The sequence below is a fragment of the Anolis sagrei genome, chromosome 1 (assembly GCF_037176765.1).
Source record: "Anolis sagrei isolate rAnoSag1 chromosome 1, rAnoSag1.mat, whole genome shotgun sequence".
NCBI classification, from domain to species: domain Eukaryota; kingdom Metazoa; phylum Chordata; class Lepidosauria; order Squamata; family Dactyloidae; genus Anolis; species Anolis sagrei.
Genome location: NC_090021.1, coordinates 191,202,033 through 191,223,211, shown reverse-complemented (window position 1 = coordinate 191,223,211; position 21,179 = coordinate 191,202,033). Strand labels below are relative to the sequence as shown.

The 21,179-nt window shown below is 44.9% G+C and overlaps 3 protein-coding genes across 3 annotated transcripts in view; all 3 read left to right on the top strand.

The window, feature by feature from the left end:
• The window catches only part of HOXD9 (homeobox D9), a 28,300-nt gene extending 8,317 nt beyond the window's left edge, over positions 1-19,983 (top strand). Inside the window, exons 2-3 of the mRNA XM_060779549.2 lie at positions 16,659-17,851; positions 18,644-19,983. Coding sequence (XP_060635532.2) covers positions 17,002-17,851; positions 18,644-18,885 — 1,092 coding nt within the window. The 5' untranslated portion in view covers positions 16,659-17,001 and the 3' untranslated portion in view covers positions 18,886-19,983. The remainder of the gene's footprint in view (positions 1-16,658; positions 17,852-18,643) is intronic.
• Positions 1-21,179, top strand: part of HOXD3 (homeobox D3) — a 120,267-nt gene that overhangs the window by 8,328 nt on the left and 90,760 nt on the right. The gene's annotated exons all lie outside the window — the stretch shown is intronic.
• Positions 9,333-12,325, top strand: HOXD10 (homeobox D10). The gene is made up of 2 exons (XM_060779523.2): positions 9,333-10,485; positions 11,965-12,325. The coding sequence occupies exons 1-2, from the start codon at positions 9,621-9,623 to the stop codon at positions 12,240-12,242; spliced, it is 1,143 nt and encodes a 380-aa protein (XP_060635506.2). The 5' UTR covers positions 9,333-9,620; the 3' UTR covers positions 12,243-12,325.

The following is a 21,179-nucleotide window of genomic DNA, read 5'->3' as shown; positions in this document are numbered from 1 at the left end:
AAGAGATTTCCGCAATGTGCAATAAAGGGGATGAGTGAGAAAAGGATTTGGCTTTTTTTTTTTAAGAGAGGGGGAGACTCCAACATTAAGGAAGAAGGAGTCGCTCTCTCATTCTCTTTGCGTCCATTCAAGGCCAAAGTAAGAGGAATAAAACGAAGGGGGAAAGTACCAAAATAAAACCCTAAACCAGGGGGATGTGGGTAATTAGGGACAAAAATCAAAATTTGAAACTCTTTAGGAAGCAAAACCATACTCCACTGCCTTTGAACTTCCAGGATGTCAAGGTCATCACCTTTAACCTTTCTGAATAATTAGGAGCCTTAAAGGTTCCTCTCTTATTTTCGACCACACCTACTCACTCTCTAGGCTTCTTTCCCCGCTTTTTGCTCACTTCCCGCCCCCCTCCCCATCTCGCAGACACGCAGATGAACGTACCCACGCACACGCATCAACCGCAGAGCCGCCCACGCCAGCAGTCCCTTCCAAAACCCAGTTTACATTTGGAAAACCATTCTTGGGCTAATTGTTTCTCTCAGAGAACATTTTCTGTTTGTTTCAGGAGACTAATTTCTTTAAAAAGAAACAAAGGGAGGAGGAAAAGGAAACACTCCCTTAGTTTCCTGTGGCTAATTATCCCTTTCGCCTCCCAAGTATAACATTAGATTACTTCCAACCTCAAGTCCCCGCAAAAACAAAAAACAAAAAACCTAAGAAACCCACATTATTTGGTATCCATTTTGGTAGCTAATTGCAGAACTTGGGTCATTAAAGGGTAAAGAAGGCTTAAAGAATAAATATTAGGGTGAGAGGGAGAGCCGCAACCCAGGGCCTTTCCACACAGCCCTATATCCCAGAATATCAAGGCAGAAAATCCCACAACATCTGCTATAAACTGGGTTATTTGAGTCCACACTGCCATATATTCCAGTTCAAAGCAGATAATGTGGGATTTTATTCAGATGTGTGGAAGGGGCCCTAGAATTCATTCCTGGATGTCTTTGAGGTATGAATGAGATAGATAGATAGAAGATAGACAGATAGATGGATAGATAGGTAGATAGATACAACATAGATAGATAGATATTACAACAACAAGGCATTTATATCGATAAGCTTTCATGGCCGGAATCACTGGGTTGCTGTGAGTTTTCCGGGCTGTCTGGCCATGTTCCAGAAGCATTCTCTCCTGACATTTCGCCCACAACTAGGCAAGTGAGGTTTATATTGATTATAATTTTCAAACAGCGATTTTCAAACCGCGAGGTTTGTACCGAATAGGAAATATTTGAAATAGCAGCCTTTTTTTCCTTAAATAATTTTCTAGGAAGGAAAAATCGTGTTTTTATTAGAAAAAACGATATTTATCAATTTTCTTTTTCACCTGGGTAAAAATTTGAGTTATTACCCTTCCAGACACCTGAAGCAGGTTTTTCTCTATCAGTGTTACATGTATATTTCGATCAGAAACACATCCCAAATATTTATTTTAATAATTATTTTAAATTTTCCTGCTACTGGTGTGTCTGTGCATTTATAAAAATCGATTTATACATGGCTAAACTTTCTTTTAAGGAATGAAAAAAAATCCCCCATTGCCCATATGTGAGAAAAATGAATAGGAAATGGAAATAATCCCAGCCATAATGATCTTTCAAAGACATGGTCTGGGTGCCCTTTTGCTAAATTCCACAAGAGGGCGCGCTCATATTCCGGAATGCATAATTGTCTTGATGTTCAAGTGTATTCTCTCTCCCCCCCCCCCCCTCCTTCCACCCCGCAATACTCCTGCAACTAATAAAATATCTAATATATAAGCAACTATAAGATTTCAGGGCTTTGGAAAATGAGAAAATAGAGCATAAAGAAGATTTATGGAGCAAGTAACTCATAACTATGACACGAACAAGGCGTATTTCATTAAAAATATTTGGGGTCATAATCTTTTACAATTTGATGCATAGGATTATTCTCCCATTTTAAGGATAGGGTGAGTTTATCTCCTGTATTTCCTCAGCAGAAGCAAACACTAATTGTTTCTTTTTAAAGTGCAGTCGCAACAGCCAAAGAATATCAATGCCAGCGGCGACACTTGGAGACAAGGCTTCCTTTCTATGAAGCAGGCAGATCAATTGAGACAATCTAGTCAGGGTTTTTAGGAAATCATTAAGGGAGAAATGGGTTTACGAGATTTTTTGGGAAGTATATTTTCTTTTTAAAAAATAATAAAAAGTAGCAACTGCAAGAAACCAAGCAGTTCTTTTACAAAAATGAATATTATCTAGTCACCTTGACCCGTTATTGAAAAAGTGCATTTTATTCCCCTCGCAGATAGAAGACAAAGGGAAGGATATTTCCCACCAAGACTTTAAAATGTTGTTTTGTTTTTTGAGGAAGGAAAATTTCCCTCTGGATTTAGGTTCTGTTTTGGAAAACCTTTCTTTGCTCCAAAGATGTCCTTTTTCCAGGAAAGGAAATACACACAAAAAAAGACCAAAATTGCTTCAAGGTGGGCTTTCTCCGCCTTTTCTCGGCGAGGATCCCTGTCTGACAAACCAGACACATTCAAAGTCATTTCTGGGAAAGGAGCTGCGGGCTCTTTGTTTTTGAAGAGCATTCCTTTGGTCTGTTTTTGTTTGGAGAAGTTCATTGTTACCCAGATACCTAGAAAGAGTCCTCTCCGCCCCAAATAAATACTAAGAGACACAAAAAAGCCCAGAGCCGGGGTCTTGAAATGATCTTTTGGCCGCTGAAACCCAGAATCAATGGCACTTTGTCCTAAAATGAATTTATTTTGAGAAAGGATCGAGTAAAGGAGCCAAATGTTTGCTTCCCCCTTCTCTCTCCCCCCCCCCCCCCCGTTTAAATTCGAAGCAGGTCTTGAAAAGATAACAGGAGGATGAGAGGTTTATACCAGGGCCTTCCTCAAAGAAAAGCAGCTTTGTTGTTGGAGCAAAATATGTCTTACAGATATATAGCGGTGGATATATGCTACTTATGAAATTAGTTGAATATTGGCTTTTGAAATTAGTCGAAGTTGGCTTTTTTTAAAAAAAGAAAGGAACCTCCATACATTTGTGTTGCTTGAAGAGAGAGATCTTAAGGCGTTTCTGATGTTTGTGTGGATCCAGATTATTTCTTTGTTTCCCTCAAGGTTGCTCAAAATTTCTTTTCGGTTGGTGATGAATGTTGAGATGCGTTTTGTGTCGTATTTCTGTCTCTCGCTGTCTCCATCTCCAAGAGGCTATCCTTTATTTATATTTGCATCAAAACCATTTTTAAAGGAAATTATTATGAATGTCTACCTAAAAGGACGACCATAGCATCACTCTGGCTGGATCTACACTGCCGAATAACGCAGTTTGAATATTACATGGTCAGTACAGACCCATATAATGCAGTTCAAACTATTATATGGTTGCGACCAGGAGAAATGTGGAAAATGAATTTCACATTTCTTGGTCCCAACAATATCGTGGTACCCTGACCATGTAATACTGTCCACCGCTTTATAATGCAGTTGGAGTACTATATTGTCACTATAGATCCATATAATGCAACTCAATGCGGTCCATTGTTGGGAGGAGGAAAAATGTGGAAAGTGAATTTCACATTATCTAGTTTCGAGGATATAATAGCACCCTAACCATGTAATACAGCACAATGCAGTTCAAACTGTGTTATATTGTTGGGACCAGGAGTAATGTGGAAAGTGAGTTTCACATTTTCTGGTTCCAACAATATGATGGTACCCTGACCATATCATACTGTCCACTGCCTAATAATGCAGTTTAAATATTACATTGTCACTATAGTCCCATATAATGCGGTCCAAACTGCGTTATATTGTTGGGACTAGGAATAATGTGGAAAGTAAAATTCACATATCCTGGTCCCAAAAATATGTTGGTACCCTGACCATGTAATGCAGCTCAGTGCAGTTTAAATTGTGTTATATTCCTGGTAGGAGGAGAAATGTGGAAAGTGAATTTCACATTATCTGGTTCCAACAATATAATGGTACCCTGACCATGTAATAGAGCACAATGCAGTTCAGACTGTGTTATATTGTTGGGAGGAGAAGAAATCTGGAAAGTGAATTTCACATTTCCTGGTTCCAACAATATGTTGGTACCCTGACCATGTAATACAGCTCAATGCAGTTCAAACTGTGTTATATTGTTGGGAGGAGAAGAAATCTGGAAAGTGAATTTCACATTTCCTGGTTCCAATAATATGTTGGTACCCTGACCATGTAATATAGCTCAATTCAATACAAAATGTGTTATATTGCTGGGGAAAAATTGGAAAATGAATTTCACATTTCCTGGTCCCAACAATATAGTGGCACCCTGACCATGTAATACAGTCCAAATTGCATTATTGGCCCAGCCTCTGTTTTCTATCTTTCTCTGAAAATTAAATGTTGAAAGATAAGCGCCAAGAAGGAGCCCAATCCCACCCAGATAGGAGTGATAACCTTTGAAAGGCGAATTGTGTATGAAATTGTGTATGAAATTGCTTCTTTTACTGGATGCCTCCACAAACAAAGGGCCCCCTGATAAAGGAAGAGCAAGAGGAGAGTCCGCCATAGAGAGAGGTCTTGTATAGATTGCTACCAAATGCAGAAATACCTCCACTATTGAATTATCCAGGAAATATAATGCAAGTGAATAAAATCCTGATGAGCTTGGCACCAGGGCTGAAGATGCCAGAAGGGATCTTCGACCCTACCTTTCCTCGCCCCTTGGAATCCTAATCCTTTTCAGCCCTAGAGTGCGAGGCTCTGAAAACAGAAAGGTGGGATTGTTATGGTGTTAAAGGAAAGGAAAGAGGCAGACTTTTCGGCATGGCTTTCCTTTCTTCAAGGCTGGCCTTCCAGCCCTAAAGCTCTTATAGCAGGAGGAGGTGGAATTAATTGGATTTCTGTTTATACGAGGTTTTTTTCCACCAGATGAAGTGTTCAAATGAAGGGAAATAACCTTATAAAGCTTTCCAGGATGCCCTTTTCTCTAATACTACTACTACTACTACTACTAATAATAATAATGTTATATATCCAATAATAATAATAATGTTATACAACACACAGTCCTAAACGCTCGGGAAGTGCTCCACTTGTGATTTTGTGATACGAAATCCAACATATATATCTCGTTTGCTGTGCCATACTGTGTTTTTGTGTCAATATAATAATAATATCCCCTTCCAAACAATATTTGGGGAACAGATTTTCATTTCGGTCCATTGTAATGTTTACACATTTGTGTATCTCCCACTTTGGGGCAGTCTTTCTCTCCCTCCCTCTCCCTCTTTTTCTGAAAATATAACTAATTGCACTAAAAATAGTGACTAAAATAAAAGAGGAGGAACTAGGAGGAAATAAATGGTTCAGTCTAGTAGAATCAACCTGAAGGGTTAAAAATTAAAGTTCAAAGTAACGACTTTCTTCGCCAGGTTTTATTTTCTATTATTTATTAAGACAGAAAAGGGGGTGATGTCAACATATATTTTACTGCAAATAGTAATCGAGTTATAAATGGAGCTTTTTGGGGGGTTTCGCCCTTTTGGCGAAAAAATACGAGACTGTAAAGAGGGAAACCTTTGCGGTAATGTCGCTTGTATATCTCATTTATGGCACAATATTGATTTATTTATTGTAATGTTAATTACTACAATTCCATCTTAAATATGATTTAGAACCGGAGTGGCCTTAAAACACGGCCAGGTCTAACTCAGGGAATCCATTTTCCCAAAGAGATGTTGATTCACCTTTTAGATGGTGTCACACAAATTTCCAAACCTGGTCCTCATTTCCCCCAGAGCCCCCCCCCTTCTTTCTTGCTGAGAGCCTTTATTTTATTTTATATTATTATTTTTAAAATAAACTAAGTGTGATTGGGGATCAATGGGTTGCTCAGGAGCCGGGCTGCTTTTGCCTAGAACAAAATAATGGGAGATTGTTATAGGCAAAGACTGGGGGATTGATACCTCATATCTAGGAAGGGAAGCATCCTATGGATCAAAAGGAAGGGGTTCATTAAACAATGCCAGACCCCAGAGGATGCAAAACAGGACCAACCAAACAGCACAAACCCCCGGCTTCGTCTTTCCTTCCTTCCCAGCGTTACAGCCAGGGAGACAGGCGCCCATAAAATGGAATAAAATAAACCCAGAGAGATGGGACTACTGGGATATTTCGAGGACACTTCTGCTCAGTGTAAATAAGGATTAGGCAGGAGCCGTGGATGGGGAATGAAGTCCCTGATTAGATTTCACGGGGAAAGTCTTAAAGGGCAGGCAGGCAGGCCGAGGGGGTGTGGGGGAGGCTTGGAACTCGGTGGGTCGCCTGGCGTCTCGTTTGGAGGGGGATTTTGGGGTGGGAGAAGAAGGGGAATTGCTGGCCAAGGCATAAAGAGCCGCCCCCGAAGCAGGAGCATCGTGACCTCCACTTTTGTTTCTCTCCCAGCTCAGACAAAATCTTAGCAATGGCTCTGGTAATGATCTTAAATGGAAGGTGGGGGTGAAAGGAAGAAGGGGGAAGAGAGGGAGAGAGAGACCCCCCTTCCTTTCCTTCTCTCTCTTTCTTTCTCTCTGCCTCAGACACACCAACACGCCGGGCTCTGGCACTATCACCCTCATCTGCACCCACCCAGGCCCGATTTATCTCCTCTTTTCCCTTCCTTTACTTCCAAGCCAATCCCCCAGGAACAAGGGCAAAGGGAGAGCCACAATTTCCAAAGCAGAAATGTCCGAGGATGGCTGAAATCCTCCGGGCCGGCCCCGCCGGAAAAGCCAGCCTCCCTTAACCTGACAATGATGTTGTATTTGAACAGCTGCGATCAGCTTTTTAAAAGGTCTGTCTCATTGCCACAGCGAAAATAGGGGGAAATGGGGAGTGTTTTCAGCAAAGAGGTATGAGAGTCATTGCTTTTATTTTCTCTTCACCAAAATATAATAATAATAATAATAATAATAATAATAATAATAATAGTCCGACGTGTGATCCAATACAACAGCCAGCAGAGTGTCTGCTGTGGACTCATCTTATTGTGTTTCTAATAATAATAATAATAATAATAATAATAAAATGTTACACCCCTCCCATAGATATGGTCTAAGATCCTGGAAGGAGGGAGAGCCCAGAAGGGCGAGAGAAGATGCCAGGAAGAAGGGCGAAAGGGGGCCTTTTAAAACGCCCTTTAAAGAAAGGATGTTGTTGTCCTTTCCCTGAGGTTTTATTTTCAAGGGGAGAAGGAGGGAGTGGGCGAGGGAGAACAAATAGGGCCTAGAGATACAGATAGACCAAGGGCACCTTTTAACCATCACCTCATGGCGAAGGCGCTTGGGCGTCTAAAATAAATGAATTGGGTATTATTTAAAAATCAAAAAGAAGGGGAAGAGGGGAAATCTTGATTTTTTTTTTAAATTTCAAAACGCAACCTTCACAATCACATTCTGTTTTAAGCAGTTCGTGTTGACGGAGATGAACACAACCAGGGCAAAAAGATCAAAACAAAACCTTGAACTGAGGATACATATTTTATATAAAAGTGTATGAAAGGGTCCAAATTTCAATATAGGGAGAGTGCTTGCTTTGTCAAGCCGAGAGGATTACATCTCAGGATTTTATTAAATCCTAGGTCGTGGAATGTGTGAGAATCCAGTCTTGTGGGTGCGATCCAAAGTTCACCCAGATCACTTCTAAGACATCCAGCAGACACCCCTTTTGGTATCTATCCTCCCCAAATTAGGACTCTCTTTTTGGAGATCACTTCCACGCCCGAAACTCTTCCAAAGGGAAGCAAGCGGGGGAAACTCCACAAGAATTGAAGTCAGGAGGTTGTGCTGAAAAGGCTTTCCTGATCCTGAAGGGAAAGAAGGCTTTCCCAGATTTCGTCTTCTGTTTTCCCGGGAAAGGAGATTTTCCTTCTTCTCCGCCCGGCAGAGATAGGATAAGGACGGTTGGTTGGGATTTGTCAAATAAATAAATTGGGGGAACCCAGCCCAAGTGTAAGACTTCCACCCATGACAAAAGTCCAGCTTTTACTATTTGACGATTTGTATTAAAACAAAAATTGACCTTCCTGGTGAGTCCCGAGGAGGGAAAATCAATAATATAATTTTCAATAATTCATAACGCGAACACCATTATGCTAAATCTTCACTATTAATCTTCTCCTTTACAAAGTCTCGATTGATTTGTTCATAAAATATCCTCCCCGTGTGTGGCAACAAGAGGGGTATAACTCTGGAAAAAGCCTCAGAAGCAAGAAAATTACCAAGTGGCCCAAGAATGTAGATGAGGGTTTTATTGATCGCCCTGATTCTTCTTAATCTGTATTAATAAATCCCACAACCTTTTGTACCTTGCACTTGTCAGGAACCAATGCTTTTACAAAACCCATAAAAGGAAAACATCCTACCCCACCACCAAACACCCCTTTGGGGATCCATCCTCCCCAAATTAGGACTCTTGTTTTGGAGATCACCTCCATGCCCAAAACTCTTCCAAGGGGAAGCCAGCGGGGGAAACCCCATAATAATTGGAGCCAGGAGGTTCCTGATTATGAAGGGAAAGAAAGGAACGCATGTGGCGGGTTTGAGGGGGAAGGAGGATTGTTGGAAACTAAGACCCTTTTCCTTGGACGGTCCTTGTGAGGACAACATTGGTGTCTGATAATGGAGAGGTTGATGAAGTTGGTTGATGAAGCAGCAACTGTATGATGCTATTATTAATATTATTATTATTATCGTGTTGTCGAAGGCTTTCATGGCTGGAATCACTGGGTTACTGTGAGTTTTCCGGGCTGTATGACCATGTTCCAGAAGCATTCTCTCCTGACGTTTATCCTGCATTTATGTGAGGTTGTGAGGTACCGGAAAATTCACAGCAACTCAATAATAATATTATTATCCTCATCCTCAGGTGTGATCACCCCATCTTCCGCCTGCTTCCATGCCATGCCCCCGTCTCCATCCCTCCCCGCTTCTGCGCTTCCCTTCTTCTCTTTTTGCTCAACCTAGGAAGCATGGTGCTGAAGTACCTGCCTCAGTATTTTCAGAGTCAAAGCAGACAGAAGTTCTTCAGGTTCAGGCTGAATTCGGACAGTGGCTTGCTTAGGACTTGGGTTGTTTTGTTTTTGTAATATTTGATTAGAAGGAAGATGTGTGTATGTATATGGAAGAGGAGGGGGGTTCAGGTCTTTTCTATGCATATCTTTGCCTTAAATCAGCGCAGTGCGCCAAGGATGGCTTTTGAGGGGTGGGGGGGATGAAGCATGGCTTGGGGAGGGGGAGGAAAGGTTGCTGCTGCGAGTAGTCCTGCTGCTTTGGCCGCCTCTGGCAGGGGAGGAGGAGGAGGAGGAAGAGGCGGCGCTGGGCGGCTGCACTTCCGCCCGGACGTCCCAGGTGTCGCTGTTGTCCGCCTTTGCGCCGCGGCCCGGAGTGTCCCGGGCACCACGTGACCGGCGGGGAGGTAGCGGCTCAAGGCCATTTCCCCCTCTCATTGGCTTAGCCGTCATGTGGTTGCGCAGAGGCACCCACAATTACACAGGGAATGTTTTCGTAGAGATGTCAGCCTACAAAGGACACAATCTCTCTCCTCCCAATTCCTCCCCAAAATGTCCTTTCCCAACAGCTCTCCTGCCGCCAATACTTTCCTAGTCGACTCCTTGATCAGTGCCTGCAGGAGCGATAGCTTTTATTCCAACAGCGCCAGCATGTACATGCCACCTAGCACAGACATTGGGACGTATGGGATGCAAACCTGTGGACTCCTGCCGTCTCTGGCCAAACGAGAGGTCAATCATCAAAATATGGGTATGAACGTCCACCCGTATATACCTCAAGTAGACAATTGGACAGACCCGAGCAGGTCCTGCCGAATAGAGCAACCTGTTACGCAGCAGGTCCCCACTTGCTCCTTCACGGCCAACATTAAGGAAGAGACCAACTGCTGCATGTATTCGGACAAGAGGTCCAAGCTGGTGTCCTCCTCCGAGGTCCCTTCCTACCAGAGGCTGGTCTCTGACTCCTGCCCCATCGAGAACCCCGAGGTCCCCGTCCCAGGATACTTCAGGCTCAGCCAGACCTACGCCACCGCGGGGAAAGCCCAAGAGTACAATAACGGCCCAGAGACGAGTAGTTCAACTGTCATGTTGCAGCTCAACCCTCGCGGCGCCTCCAAGCCGCAGCTCGCCTCGCAGGTCCCGATGGAGAAGAAGATGAACGAGAACCCGGGCAGCAACAGCGCCAGCAATGCCAGCAGCAATGCCAGCAGCAATGCCAGCGGCGGCACCACCACCAGCAACCACCACCAGCACCACCAGCACCACCACCCTCAGCACCAGCACCCAGACAACAACTCCGCCAAAGTCGCCCAAGTGGAAAGTCCCGAGCCCAAGTCCGCCTCGCTGCAGGAGGACAGGGGCTGCCTGCCCGAAGCCCCCGTCTCCAGCCCCGAAGCCCAGGAGAAAGACAGCAAAGGTGGGTATCCTCACGAGGCGGGGTGGTCCTCTTCCTCCTCCTCACGGGATGGGGGCACCTGGCTAAAGCCTAAAGCAGCACAGGCAGCAGTGCCTACCTACTACCTAGCCCAGCCACCATTAATGGTGCAGCAGGAAAACCCCTCTCTCTTTCTCTCCATCTCTTCCTCAACCCCGCTCTCTTTTCCCCCTTCTCTCTTTCTTTTGGTCCAGGCTCTCTCAAGCTTTCAGGAATGTGGGTGGCAAAAAGATAGAGTAGGGAAGCATCTCTTCATCTCCTTTTTGGGGATGTTGCAAACACTAAGCATCCCCCTCTCTCCCCCCCTTTTGCCTCGCTGCTGCATTAGACCAAACTATAGCTTTCTCTTTTTCCCTAAATCTCAGTTCTCCTTTTCTTTTGGTCAGACTGGGATCGAATATTTCCTTCTCTGTGTCTCCCTGAACACAAGTGTTCAAAATAAGGGTCACTTCTTCACTTTCCCCTTAAAAAAATGGAAGTGGAGAAAGTTTGACAATAAAGCACGGCCCTTTCTCTCCTGGTCCAGGAGACCCAAACTGAGGTGACCTAAATTGAGTCTGTTAAGGTTAAATAGGACCTGGAGGCTGGTATTATTAAGTCCCTAAAGATGGGGTGACTATTTCATTGTTTTTGGAAAGGGTGGGGGTCCACAAGCGTTTGGAGAAGGGATAATATATGTGGTGGAAGAGCCAAAAGCTAAAAAACACAAATCCAACGGAAAAACGCCTTTAGTAAAACAAAACAAAACAAAAAATATCCATTGAAAGCCCTGCTGTGAATTTGGCCTTAATTATATACTGATTAAAGGTAAAAGAATAGCAGGCTATTGCAATTTCACTAATAAGCCCAGGTCAATATTGCCACTAATGAGGGGAAAAATTCTTGAACGGAAAAAAAATATAGTTCTGCGGGGTATTTCTGTTTTTTCAATTTTTCTATTAGTGGAAAGTTTATTTTTAAAGGCCATCTTGGTTTTTCCTTGCTAATTGTGGGTGTGTAATAAAATGGATTCCTTTTTTCCAAAATGAATGTGGATTAAAGTGTTTTAACGGAGATGTTTTTGTGAATTAAGTGGCTTTCCAGGTTTGAGACCCAAGGAAACGTGATACCTTGGAAAGATGGCAGGAGTCTTCCCCATGCCATAGAATATTTGGAATCTATTTCTGCATCTCTAGGTGCAGAAGATGCAGCTTATATCCATATAGTAACGCCACAGGAATTACCTAGGGAAGCCCACTGTCTCATTGTTTAATTCGCACCTGGAAAGCATTGTGTTCAAACTCAGCAATGTTTGATTCCCCACAAGCCACCATATCTGGCAGACACAATGGAGGTGGGTTCATGGCCAAGGGTACCCTATAAGCCACTGAGGTGTGTGCATGCATGTGTGTGTGTCTTCTCCCTTTTCCCTTCTTTTTATTTTATTCCTTCCTTTCCTTCTTTCTCCTTTGATTTTGCTAGAGGAAATCAAGTCTGATACGCCAACCAGCAATTGGTTAACTGCAAAGAGTGGCAGAAAGAAGAGGTGCCCTTATACTAAACATCAAACACTGGAATTAGAGAAAGAGTTCTTATTCAATATGTATCTCACTCGAGAGCGCCGCCTAGAGATCAGTAAGAGCGTAAACCTCACTGACAGGCAGGTCAAGATCTGGTTTCAGAACCGCAGAATGAAGCTCAAGAAGATGAGCAGAGAGAACCGAATCCGAGAACTGACCGCTAATCTGACCTTCTCTTAAACCGGTTTCACCTCGGGGGCTGACCAATCGCTGAGGCAGAGGCTCAGTGGCTACAGAGATGTAGGAGAGACTTTATTTGGGGAGGAGGGAGGGGCGGGGGAGGGAGGGAGGGAGAGAGGGAGGGAGGGGGGAAAGAGACACCCCTTCATTTGACATTTTCTTAATTTCTGATAGAATGTGACCTTTCGTCATCCTTTTTAGTGCTGCCAGTGTCTGCGTATGTCTCTATGGCGAGTATATATATATACATACACACGTACATATATATATATTAAACAAAAAGAAACCCTAGCACGTGTAATTTATTGTTCTATTTTGTTTTCCTCCTCCTCATCGTAATGCAGGGTAAACTCTGAACACAGTCATTCGGGCTTTTAACTTATTGGAAATGTTGAGCATCCAAACAATGTGACCTTTTTTTTACCCCTCTCATGTTTTTTAACTGACCACGTGGTATTTATGTGGGGGTCTGCGACAGGGGAGATGACATTTTGAATATAGGAAATACTTTAAGGATTATTTTGGGAGCAAAAAAGGGGGGAAAGGAAGATTTGGTTTTGGTTTTGTTTTCCCGGGAGGTGGGTGGGAGGCCAAGACAAGAGGGAGCCAAGAGTCAGAGCAAGAAAGCACATTTTATGATGTAACTTAACAATCCACTCCCCCCGTATCCGTCAGATACTTGTCCTTTGTGCAATGGGATCCTTCATCCTCAGCTGTAGACCTTCTTTATTTGGATCCTTTATTATTTCTTCCCCCCACATTATTTCCCTTGTGGTGCATACGTGGAATCGTAGTGGTATTTAAAGGGTGGGGAAGCGATGTGTCTTCTTCTTCTTCTTTGTGCATGTCCTATTCGCATGTGTAATGCAATAAACTCTGTAAAGTCATGAGGTGCCTTTGGTCTTTCAAGAAAAACAAAACAAAACAAAAATACACCACCACAAGTTTCCAGTTTTCGGGTCTTTTGAGGGTGGGAAAGCAGAGAAAACATAGAAGCGGTGGGGAATGGCTTCGTGGATATAGATCTAGATTTGGATATAGATGCTATATATATATATTCAATTGTTCCCTGTGTATAAATGTTCCCTGTGTATAAATAAGTGTTCAAATGTTTTGGTTGGTGCTTTGAGCGCAACTTGATGAGGAAGCGCTTTAAATGTGAGTCCAAAAGGATGTCTTTAAACGATCCAGGGTTAGCTTTGGAGGTTAAAAAACGAAAGCAACATAGAAACAGAAGCATCATTCACTTCTCTTCTAAATCCCAATTTTATACTGTTTGGAATTTTTTTTTAAATAAAGCTAGGCGAGATTTAGCCTCCTCTATCCCGCCTTTCTTGGAAATACGATTTAGGCAAACCAAGGCCCCTTCCACGCAGCTGAATAAAATCCCACATTTTCTGCTTTGAACTGGAATATATGGCAGTGTGGACTCAGATAACCCAGTCCAAAGCAGATATTGTGGGATTTTTGCCTTGACATTCTGAGATATAGGGCTGTGTGGAAGGGGCACGGATTGCTAGATTGTGAGACAGATACCAAGATGATTTTGATTCCTTTAAAAAAATATATTCTTCCTTAGGCGTGTTCTGAAAAATAAAAATAATAATCATGTTTTCCCTCCTGAATTTCTGAGCAAGGCCTTCTCCGTTTTTGCCCAACTCGAAAACGCCATATTGTCTATGTCTGTTCGACTCCAAGGCAATTTCGGGTGGTTTTTTGCCTTTCTTAAGAACAATCTTCAAGAAATTGGACCCTGCGAAATAGGGTCAACAGACGCACTATTTTGGGAAAATAGCCCAAGGGAGGAAGGGTTAAGCGGAAAGAAAGGAGGAAAAAAAGTAGAGAAAAAGAACTCAAAGCAATAGCGGCCCTTCCGGGTGTTTGTATATGTGTTTGCATGTGATTTTGCAAATGAACATGACTCTCAGATGAAGTCCAAATCCTTGCAAATGCTTTCACCTTCAAAAAACAACAACAGCCAAACAAGGAGGCAAATAGAGAAAGAAAAGCACGCACATCCCACTAAAAAGGGGAAAGATTCCTAGGAATCCCTTCCTTGTTAAGCGGGAAAATCTACAAATGGCCTCGACTAAAGTTGGAAATATTGGCTCGCCTAATGACACAGAGAGAGTTCAGAAAGGAACAGTGACATCACAGTAATATTTCCTCCCCCTCTTGTCGTTTTCTCCCCAAAATTAGCCCTCCCTTTGAGATGAAAGCTTATCAGGACTTCTTATCAAGAGTCAGTACACTCTCTTTGTGTGTCCAAACTTAGCTATATGCATTGTATGGGTTCCAAGCTTAGATGTGTGTCATCTGTATATATGTGCAAATATGTGTAAAGGGTGTGCTTGCTCTCTTTCACACTCCATCACTGGCCCTTGTGAACTGTATGGATGCTGTGTTGTTAAACCTACTCATGTCCAAACGATTTCTGAATGGAGACCGATTACTATGATTATTGTTATTCAACGAAACTTATCATTGACGTTTAGATGCGGGCGAAACGTCAGGAGAAAATGCTTCTGGAACACGGCCATACAGCCCTGAAAACTTACAGTAACCCACTTTCTCGGTCAACTTCCAAACTGCCTTTTAAAATTAATTTGAATTGTGGTCCATCCTGAGAGCTTATGACTTCATTCAATATTATAGGTGTGTGTGGATGGGAAGTGTCAATACACACTGTGTCAAACACAAAAGCACACAGGGAAAAAATTAGGAGGTGGTGTTAGATTATTTGGACACTGTGTGAAGCCTCCCCAAATAAAACCTTAATAGAGCTATCTATCTATCTATCTATCTATCTATCTATCTATCTATCTATCTATCTATCTCACAGATCGCCATTTCCAAGAAATCTCTGGCCAATTGGTCATCAAATAATTGGGAAATCCAGCTGTCTTGTCGAGGGTTTGGGTTGACTTTGGGGCTCTTTTGTTTTGTTTCCAGTCCAGAGCTGGCCTCCAACTAATCCTACACATTCTCTCCACACTCAAGCCCATCCATTTCTTAGCCCGCCTGAAAACCAAACTTATCTCCAGGAGAAGAAACCAGAATGGCTGCTTAAGTTGTAAATACCGGCGGACTCTTTGTTCCAGGTCCGAGCCCCCCTCCCTCGCCGGAAACTTGGCCTCTCCGAGCAAATAATAAAAGGTGGTAAAACTCGTCTGGATCTCCTTGACTTTTTAGGGGGGTTGGGGTGGAGGAGGTGGTAGTAAATGCTTCCTGGCCACTAAGAGCTTGGGGGCAACCAAGAAATGAAAGCAAGGCCAGAAAATGGGGGTTGTTGGGGAGGGGAGTGGGAGAGAAGTGCCTCTGTTGCGACTTGTTTGTCACGGTTTGTTTACCAAAGCAGCCTGGATGGTGGAGATAGTGCCTCCCTCTCTAAAAAGCAACAACCTAGGCTCCGTTGGAGGCAACTGTGGAGCCTCCCTCCTCCTTCCTTCCTCCCTTCCATTCCTTCTCTTCTTGTGTGGATGCCAGCTTTGCAAACCGTTTCCAAGTGCAGAGACTGGCGCTGGGCTTCGTGTCAATGTGGAGGGAGGGAATGAAGGAGAGAGAGAGAGAGAGAGAAAGGGGAGGCTTTTTTTTCTTCTCCTCCTCGTGTGCCATCAGTCCATTTTATTAGAGGGACACATTAATCTATAATCAAATGCACCTCATAAAATTTTTATTGAAAGGCATAAAATCTTTGCGGAGAGGTCTTCCACCTGTTTTAAAACAACACAATGGGCAGCAGGCTCGTTCTCTCTCCCTCTCTCTCTTTCAATCATTTCTTCTCTGCCTTTTATTTTTTAAATAATCATCATAATAAAAAAAAAATAAAGACAGAGAACAAGGAAAGGAAGCCAAGCCTGGCGCTGGAAAGATGGCTGTCATTGCTTTGTGTGCCCCCCACCCCCACCCACTCCACCCCCTTGTTTTATGAGGAGAGTCCTTACCCACGCCCAGCTCAAAACTCCCCCCCCCCCTTCCCAAATGTTTTGGTAGTGTTTGTTTCCAACAGGATCTCCCTGGAGTAGAGTGTGAGTGGATCCCTGCCTTCCTTCCTTTCTCTTTCTCCTCCTTTTTCTCTTTCTTTGGCCGAGGAGGGAAGATCTCCTGGGCGTTTTCCACTGGCAAGAGAGGAGCCAAGGCTGCCAGGATTTGAGGTGGCAGGAATGAATGAATGGCAGGCAGGGATCTCTCCCAAGAGGCGAAGAAATAGTCCGCCCCACTCGCGGCAGTGGCAGTGGCGGCCTTTTCTCCCGCTGGGGCCACGCCTGCTCTGGAGCCTGCCTGGGCTTTGGCTGTAGCCTTCATTTTGGGTCTCCCCTCCCTCCCTGCCTCCCCCACCCTCGTCGTCCTTGTGGGTTGATGCGAGCCCCCTCCTCCCCTCCCTCTTCGCCAGCCCCTCCTCCCTTCCTTTTGCAGCCCCAGTTGAGCGGATTGATTTACCCGGAGTATTGGTAAATACGGTCACGTGGGCGGAAGGACCAATGGTGAAGAGCCGGGGCCGCCTGCAAAAATACTACGATTGTTCTCCGGGAAAGGCGGCGAATCTTCCACAGTTAAAACAGTGTGTGTGTATATATTTTTTTCATTTGGGGGGGAGAGGAAAAAAAACTTTATTTATTGATTATATTTTTTGGAAGGGGAAAAAGAAACACCCAATAACAACAACAACAACAACAACAAGGACCCGTTTGGTTTGCTTTGCTCCTTTCATGCCTTCCGCCCCGTCCGATGCCCTGCCACGGAGGGAGCCTCCACAAACATGTCGTCGAGCGGCACCCTCAGTAACTACTACGTGGATGCCCTCATAGGCCATGACAACGGCGAGGAGGTTTATGGAGGCGGAGGAGGGGGCAGCAATGGAGGGGGTTCGGCCCGGTTCCTGGCAGGGGGAGCTCCCCATCACCCGCACGCGGCGCCCCAAAGGCCTTCTTCCTCTTCCGCCTCCTCCGCCTCGGACTTCGCCTCCTGCAGCTTCGCGCCCAAGGCTTCCTCCTCTTCTGTCTTCGCCGCCGGGTCCTGGCCGCCGGTTCATCCTCCTCCTCATCCTCCTCCGCCTCCGTCGGGGCCCATGCCGGGGATTTACCACCCATACATGCCCCAGCCCCATTTGGGGGGGCCCGGGGAGAGTGGCGGCAGGTACGTGCGCTCCTGGATCGAGCCCTTTGCTCCTTTCAATAGCAGCAGCAGCAGCTCTGCAGTAACAGGAGGAGGAGGAGGAGGAGGAAGCAGCAACAGCAATGGCACCCTCCCGGTCCCCTCCGCCTCGGCGCCCACCCTCCACCCCCCCAGCGCCCGCCACTATGGGCTGGTGAAGCCGGAAAGTGGGACCCCCTCCGCCTCTGTCTCTGCCTCCGCCTCGGCCGCCCCTGCTTCTCCTCCTCCTCCTCCTCCCGAAAGGACCGAGTGCGCCCCTCCCAGGGAGCCCCAAGGCATCGCCGCCGGGCCTGGAGACTTCCCCCAGGGCCCCTTCCTGGCCGAGAAGGCGGCCTCCAGCAACGGGGCGCCCCCAAACCCCGCCGCCTCCCACAGCAACGCCAGCAGCCGCAACGCCAGCCCCAGCCGGGACCCGAAGGAGGAGAAGCAGCAGCAGCAGCAGCAACTTGACCCAAGTAAGTTGGAAGGGAGAACGACTAGAGAGAGAGAGAGAGCAAAGGAAAGAAATTGCCCCCCTCCCGCTCTGATTTATTGCCCCCCGACCCGTAAGGCTCCAATGTGCAAAACTGATAGTTTTACTAACCTATAAAAACGTCTAGACGCCTCGCCCCGCGCGAGGAGCAACAAGCGCCCATAAAAATAAAGAGAGAGAGAGAGATTGAGAGAGAGAGAGAGAGAGAGAGAGAGAGGCTTCCCCCCTCTCACCACCGACTCCTACTACCATCATTTGTACAGTAAACAGACTGGGCCATTCAGGCTTTTATGATAATTCCTCCTCGGTGGTGAAAAGAGCAGGCATCCTTCGTTAAATTAATTTAACGACCTTCTCTCCCTCCCTCCCTCCCTTCCGATGCCTGCCCTTCTTCCCTTTCCAAACCCAAACCCTTTCCCCTCTCCCCCCTTCCATTTTTCTTCCTTCTCTCTCTTCTCTTCCCTTCCCTTCTTTTCCTTTCCCTTCCCTCTCTACTCTCTTCTCTTCTCCTCTCTTCCCTTCCCCGCTCTCTCTTCTTTTCTCTCTTCCCTTCCCTTCCCTGCTCTCTTTCCTTCCCTGCTCTCTCTTCCCTTCTCTTCCCTACTCTCTTCCCTTCCTTTCTCTGGTATCTCTTCTCTTCTCTCTTCCCTTCCCTGCTCTCTCTTCTCTTCTCTTTCCTTCTTTCTTCCCTTCTCTCCTCTCTCTTCTCTTGGCTTCTCTTCTCTTCCCCTCTCTTTTCCCCCACTCCCCTCCACAACCCACTCCGCTTCTCCAGATAACCCCGCGGCCAACTGGATTCACGCTCGCTCCACGCGGAAAAAGCGCTGCCCTTACACCAAATTCCAAACGCTGGAACTGGAAAAGGAATTCCTCTTTAACATGTACCTCACCCGGGACCGGCGTTACGAAGTGGCTAGGATTTTAAACCTCACAGAGAGACAGGTCAAAATCTGGTTTCAGAACCGGAGGATGAAAATGAAAAAGATGAACAAGGAGAAAAACAACAAAGGGGACTGAGCGGCGGGAGTCCACGCGGGAACTGCTTTGGGTGGGGGGTTCGATGTCTTCTTGAGGGGTTTCTACTCGCACATAGAGAGAGAGAGAGAGATGAATTATTGTCATCATGCATACTTTCCCCCAGAACTTTCCCGAAGATCCGGTGGCTTTATTTTTATTTTATTTTAAATAGCAGTGACTGTGGTTTGTGTCAAGTATTTTTGGGGGCGGTGGGGGAAAAAAGAGGTCCTGATGTTGCTAGAAAAGGGGTTTCTCAAGGACATTTCCTTCCTGTTTTGGTTTGAAGATATTGTGAGTGCACGTTTAGTGAGGGGAGAAGGCGAAACTTTGTCTAAACAGCAAGTATTCTGAGATATTTCTAGTCGAGGGACAGAAAGAACCAGGAAAGGACTTCTTTCTCCTCCCCAGACACATTAAAGACAGGCAAGCAAGCAAACCAGGCTGATAGTATTATTGAATGTGAAAGAAGAGGAATCGCAATAGCACGGCTGCCCAGGATTTCCCAAATTGAAGGACTGGAAAAGGAATGAAAGAAAGCAAGGAAAAACAGACTCCCACCTTTTTTCCTTCTGCATGCTTTGTTTTGCAAGAAATGGCTTAGGAGATTAATATATATATATTATCTGGGTTGTCCCTTCACCCTCGTCCTCTCTTGTACAGAGCTTCTTCCAATTGAGCCAATGTTTACTATTTTTCGCCTGCGTCACCTTTGTCTCGTTGTTGTGTTTTCTGTTTTGGGATGGTTTTTTTATTTTTATTTTTTGAGTGGCGGGTGTTCTCCTCCCCCTCTTTCCATGGTTTGAAGTTATATAATAAAATCAGCCTTTGTTGCAAAAAGGGAAAGCTCCAAAATTTGGAAGGGAGGGAGGGAAGGAAGGCAAAAAAAGCAAGCTAAGAAAATGCGTGTGTCCTTGTTTTGTGTATCTTTCCTTTCAACTTCTCTCCCCTTTGCAAAACCGAGAAACGCATTTACCTGTTAAACTACCCTCAAAACGTTGTAGTTGGGCACACTCTTTCATAAATGTGATATGTAATGTAGAAGGAATTATTTCCAAACCCACGAGAAATTTGTTGTATTAAACCGAGCCAAATCCGGAAGGAATTTTTCCAGATCTTTTCCTTGTATGTACCAAGATCTCCCTGTCTCGTCTCCTCCTTGATATAATTTACATTTGAACCTGACTTAGGGCCCTACCACACAGCCCTATATCCCAGGCAAAAAATCTCACATTATCTGAGTGCTTTGAACCGGGTTATCTGAGTCCACACTCAGATAATGTAGGATTTTATGCCTTGATATTCTGGGATATAGGGCTGGGTGGAAGAGCCCCATTACCCACACATGATGGTAAATCAGGTCCTAGATCATGGCCTTTCCTTTGGAGAAGGAGGAGGTGGCCTTTGCTTCCTACTCTGCTTGGTCTGAGAACACATATTTTCTACATTTCTGGTGTTGCATGGAGGGCTGCTTTTCAGAATCCATATAAACAAAAAGGAAGTTCATTTCGCCCTTTTCTCGCCTTGATCTGGAGGCGGGGACTTCCTCAAAGCACCCACCGAGAAAACTAAACCCATCTGCCCTCTACCTCACTCATTCACATTCCTGTGTTGGGGATTTCAATCTCAAAACACCCCTTTGAGGTGAACAGCTGTGCTAGAATTAACAGGAGATTGTATGGAATGTAACAAGAGCCCTGCTTCCCTTCTACACTGCCGTATAATCCAGATTATGGAAGCAGATAATCCGCATTATCTGTTTTGAAGCGGATTTTATGAGTCTACACAGCGACAGGAAGCTCCGGTGACGAAGAGTCCAAACGACTGAACGAATAAACAACAATCACACTGTTCTATAATCCAGTTCAAAACAGATATTCTGGATTTTATATGGCAGTGTAGAAGGGGTCCAAATTATCTGAATATAACCCTCCATCTGTCTGTGTATCTCCCTCTCTCTCTATCTGGAAAACTGTGAAGTCCATTGGTTTTCCCCTGGAGGGATTCCAACACAAGTTGAACTCCTGTTGAAATCAATGGCACTTCCAAGTGTTTCACTTCCGCTGGACCTTGAATTGAGTGTGTGTGACACACACACACTGATGGCAGATCCAAAGCTGTTTCCCATTTGAAGGCAAGGAGAAAGAGGAGGCCCCAATATCCCTCAACCCCCGAGGATCCATTGCCATTTTTTTAAAAAAATGCCAGAAATAAACAGAGTGGCCTTTTTCTCCATTTAAAAGAAGATTTAATGCCGCCGCCAAGTCAGGCAGGCCTGGCGGGTCTGTCGATGGTAT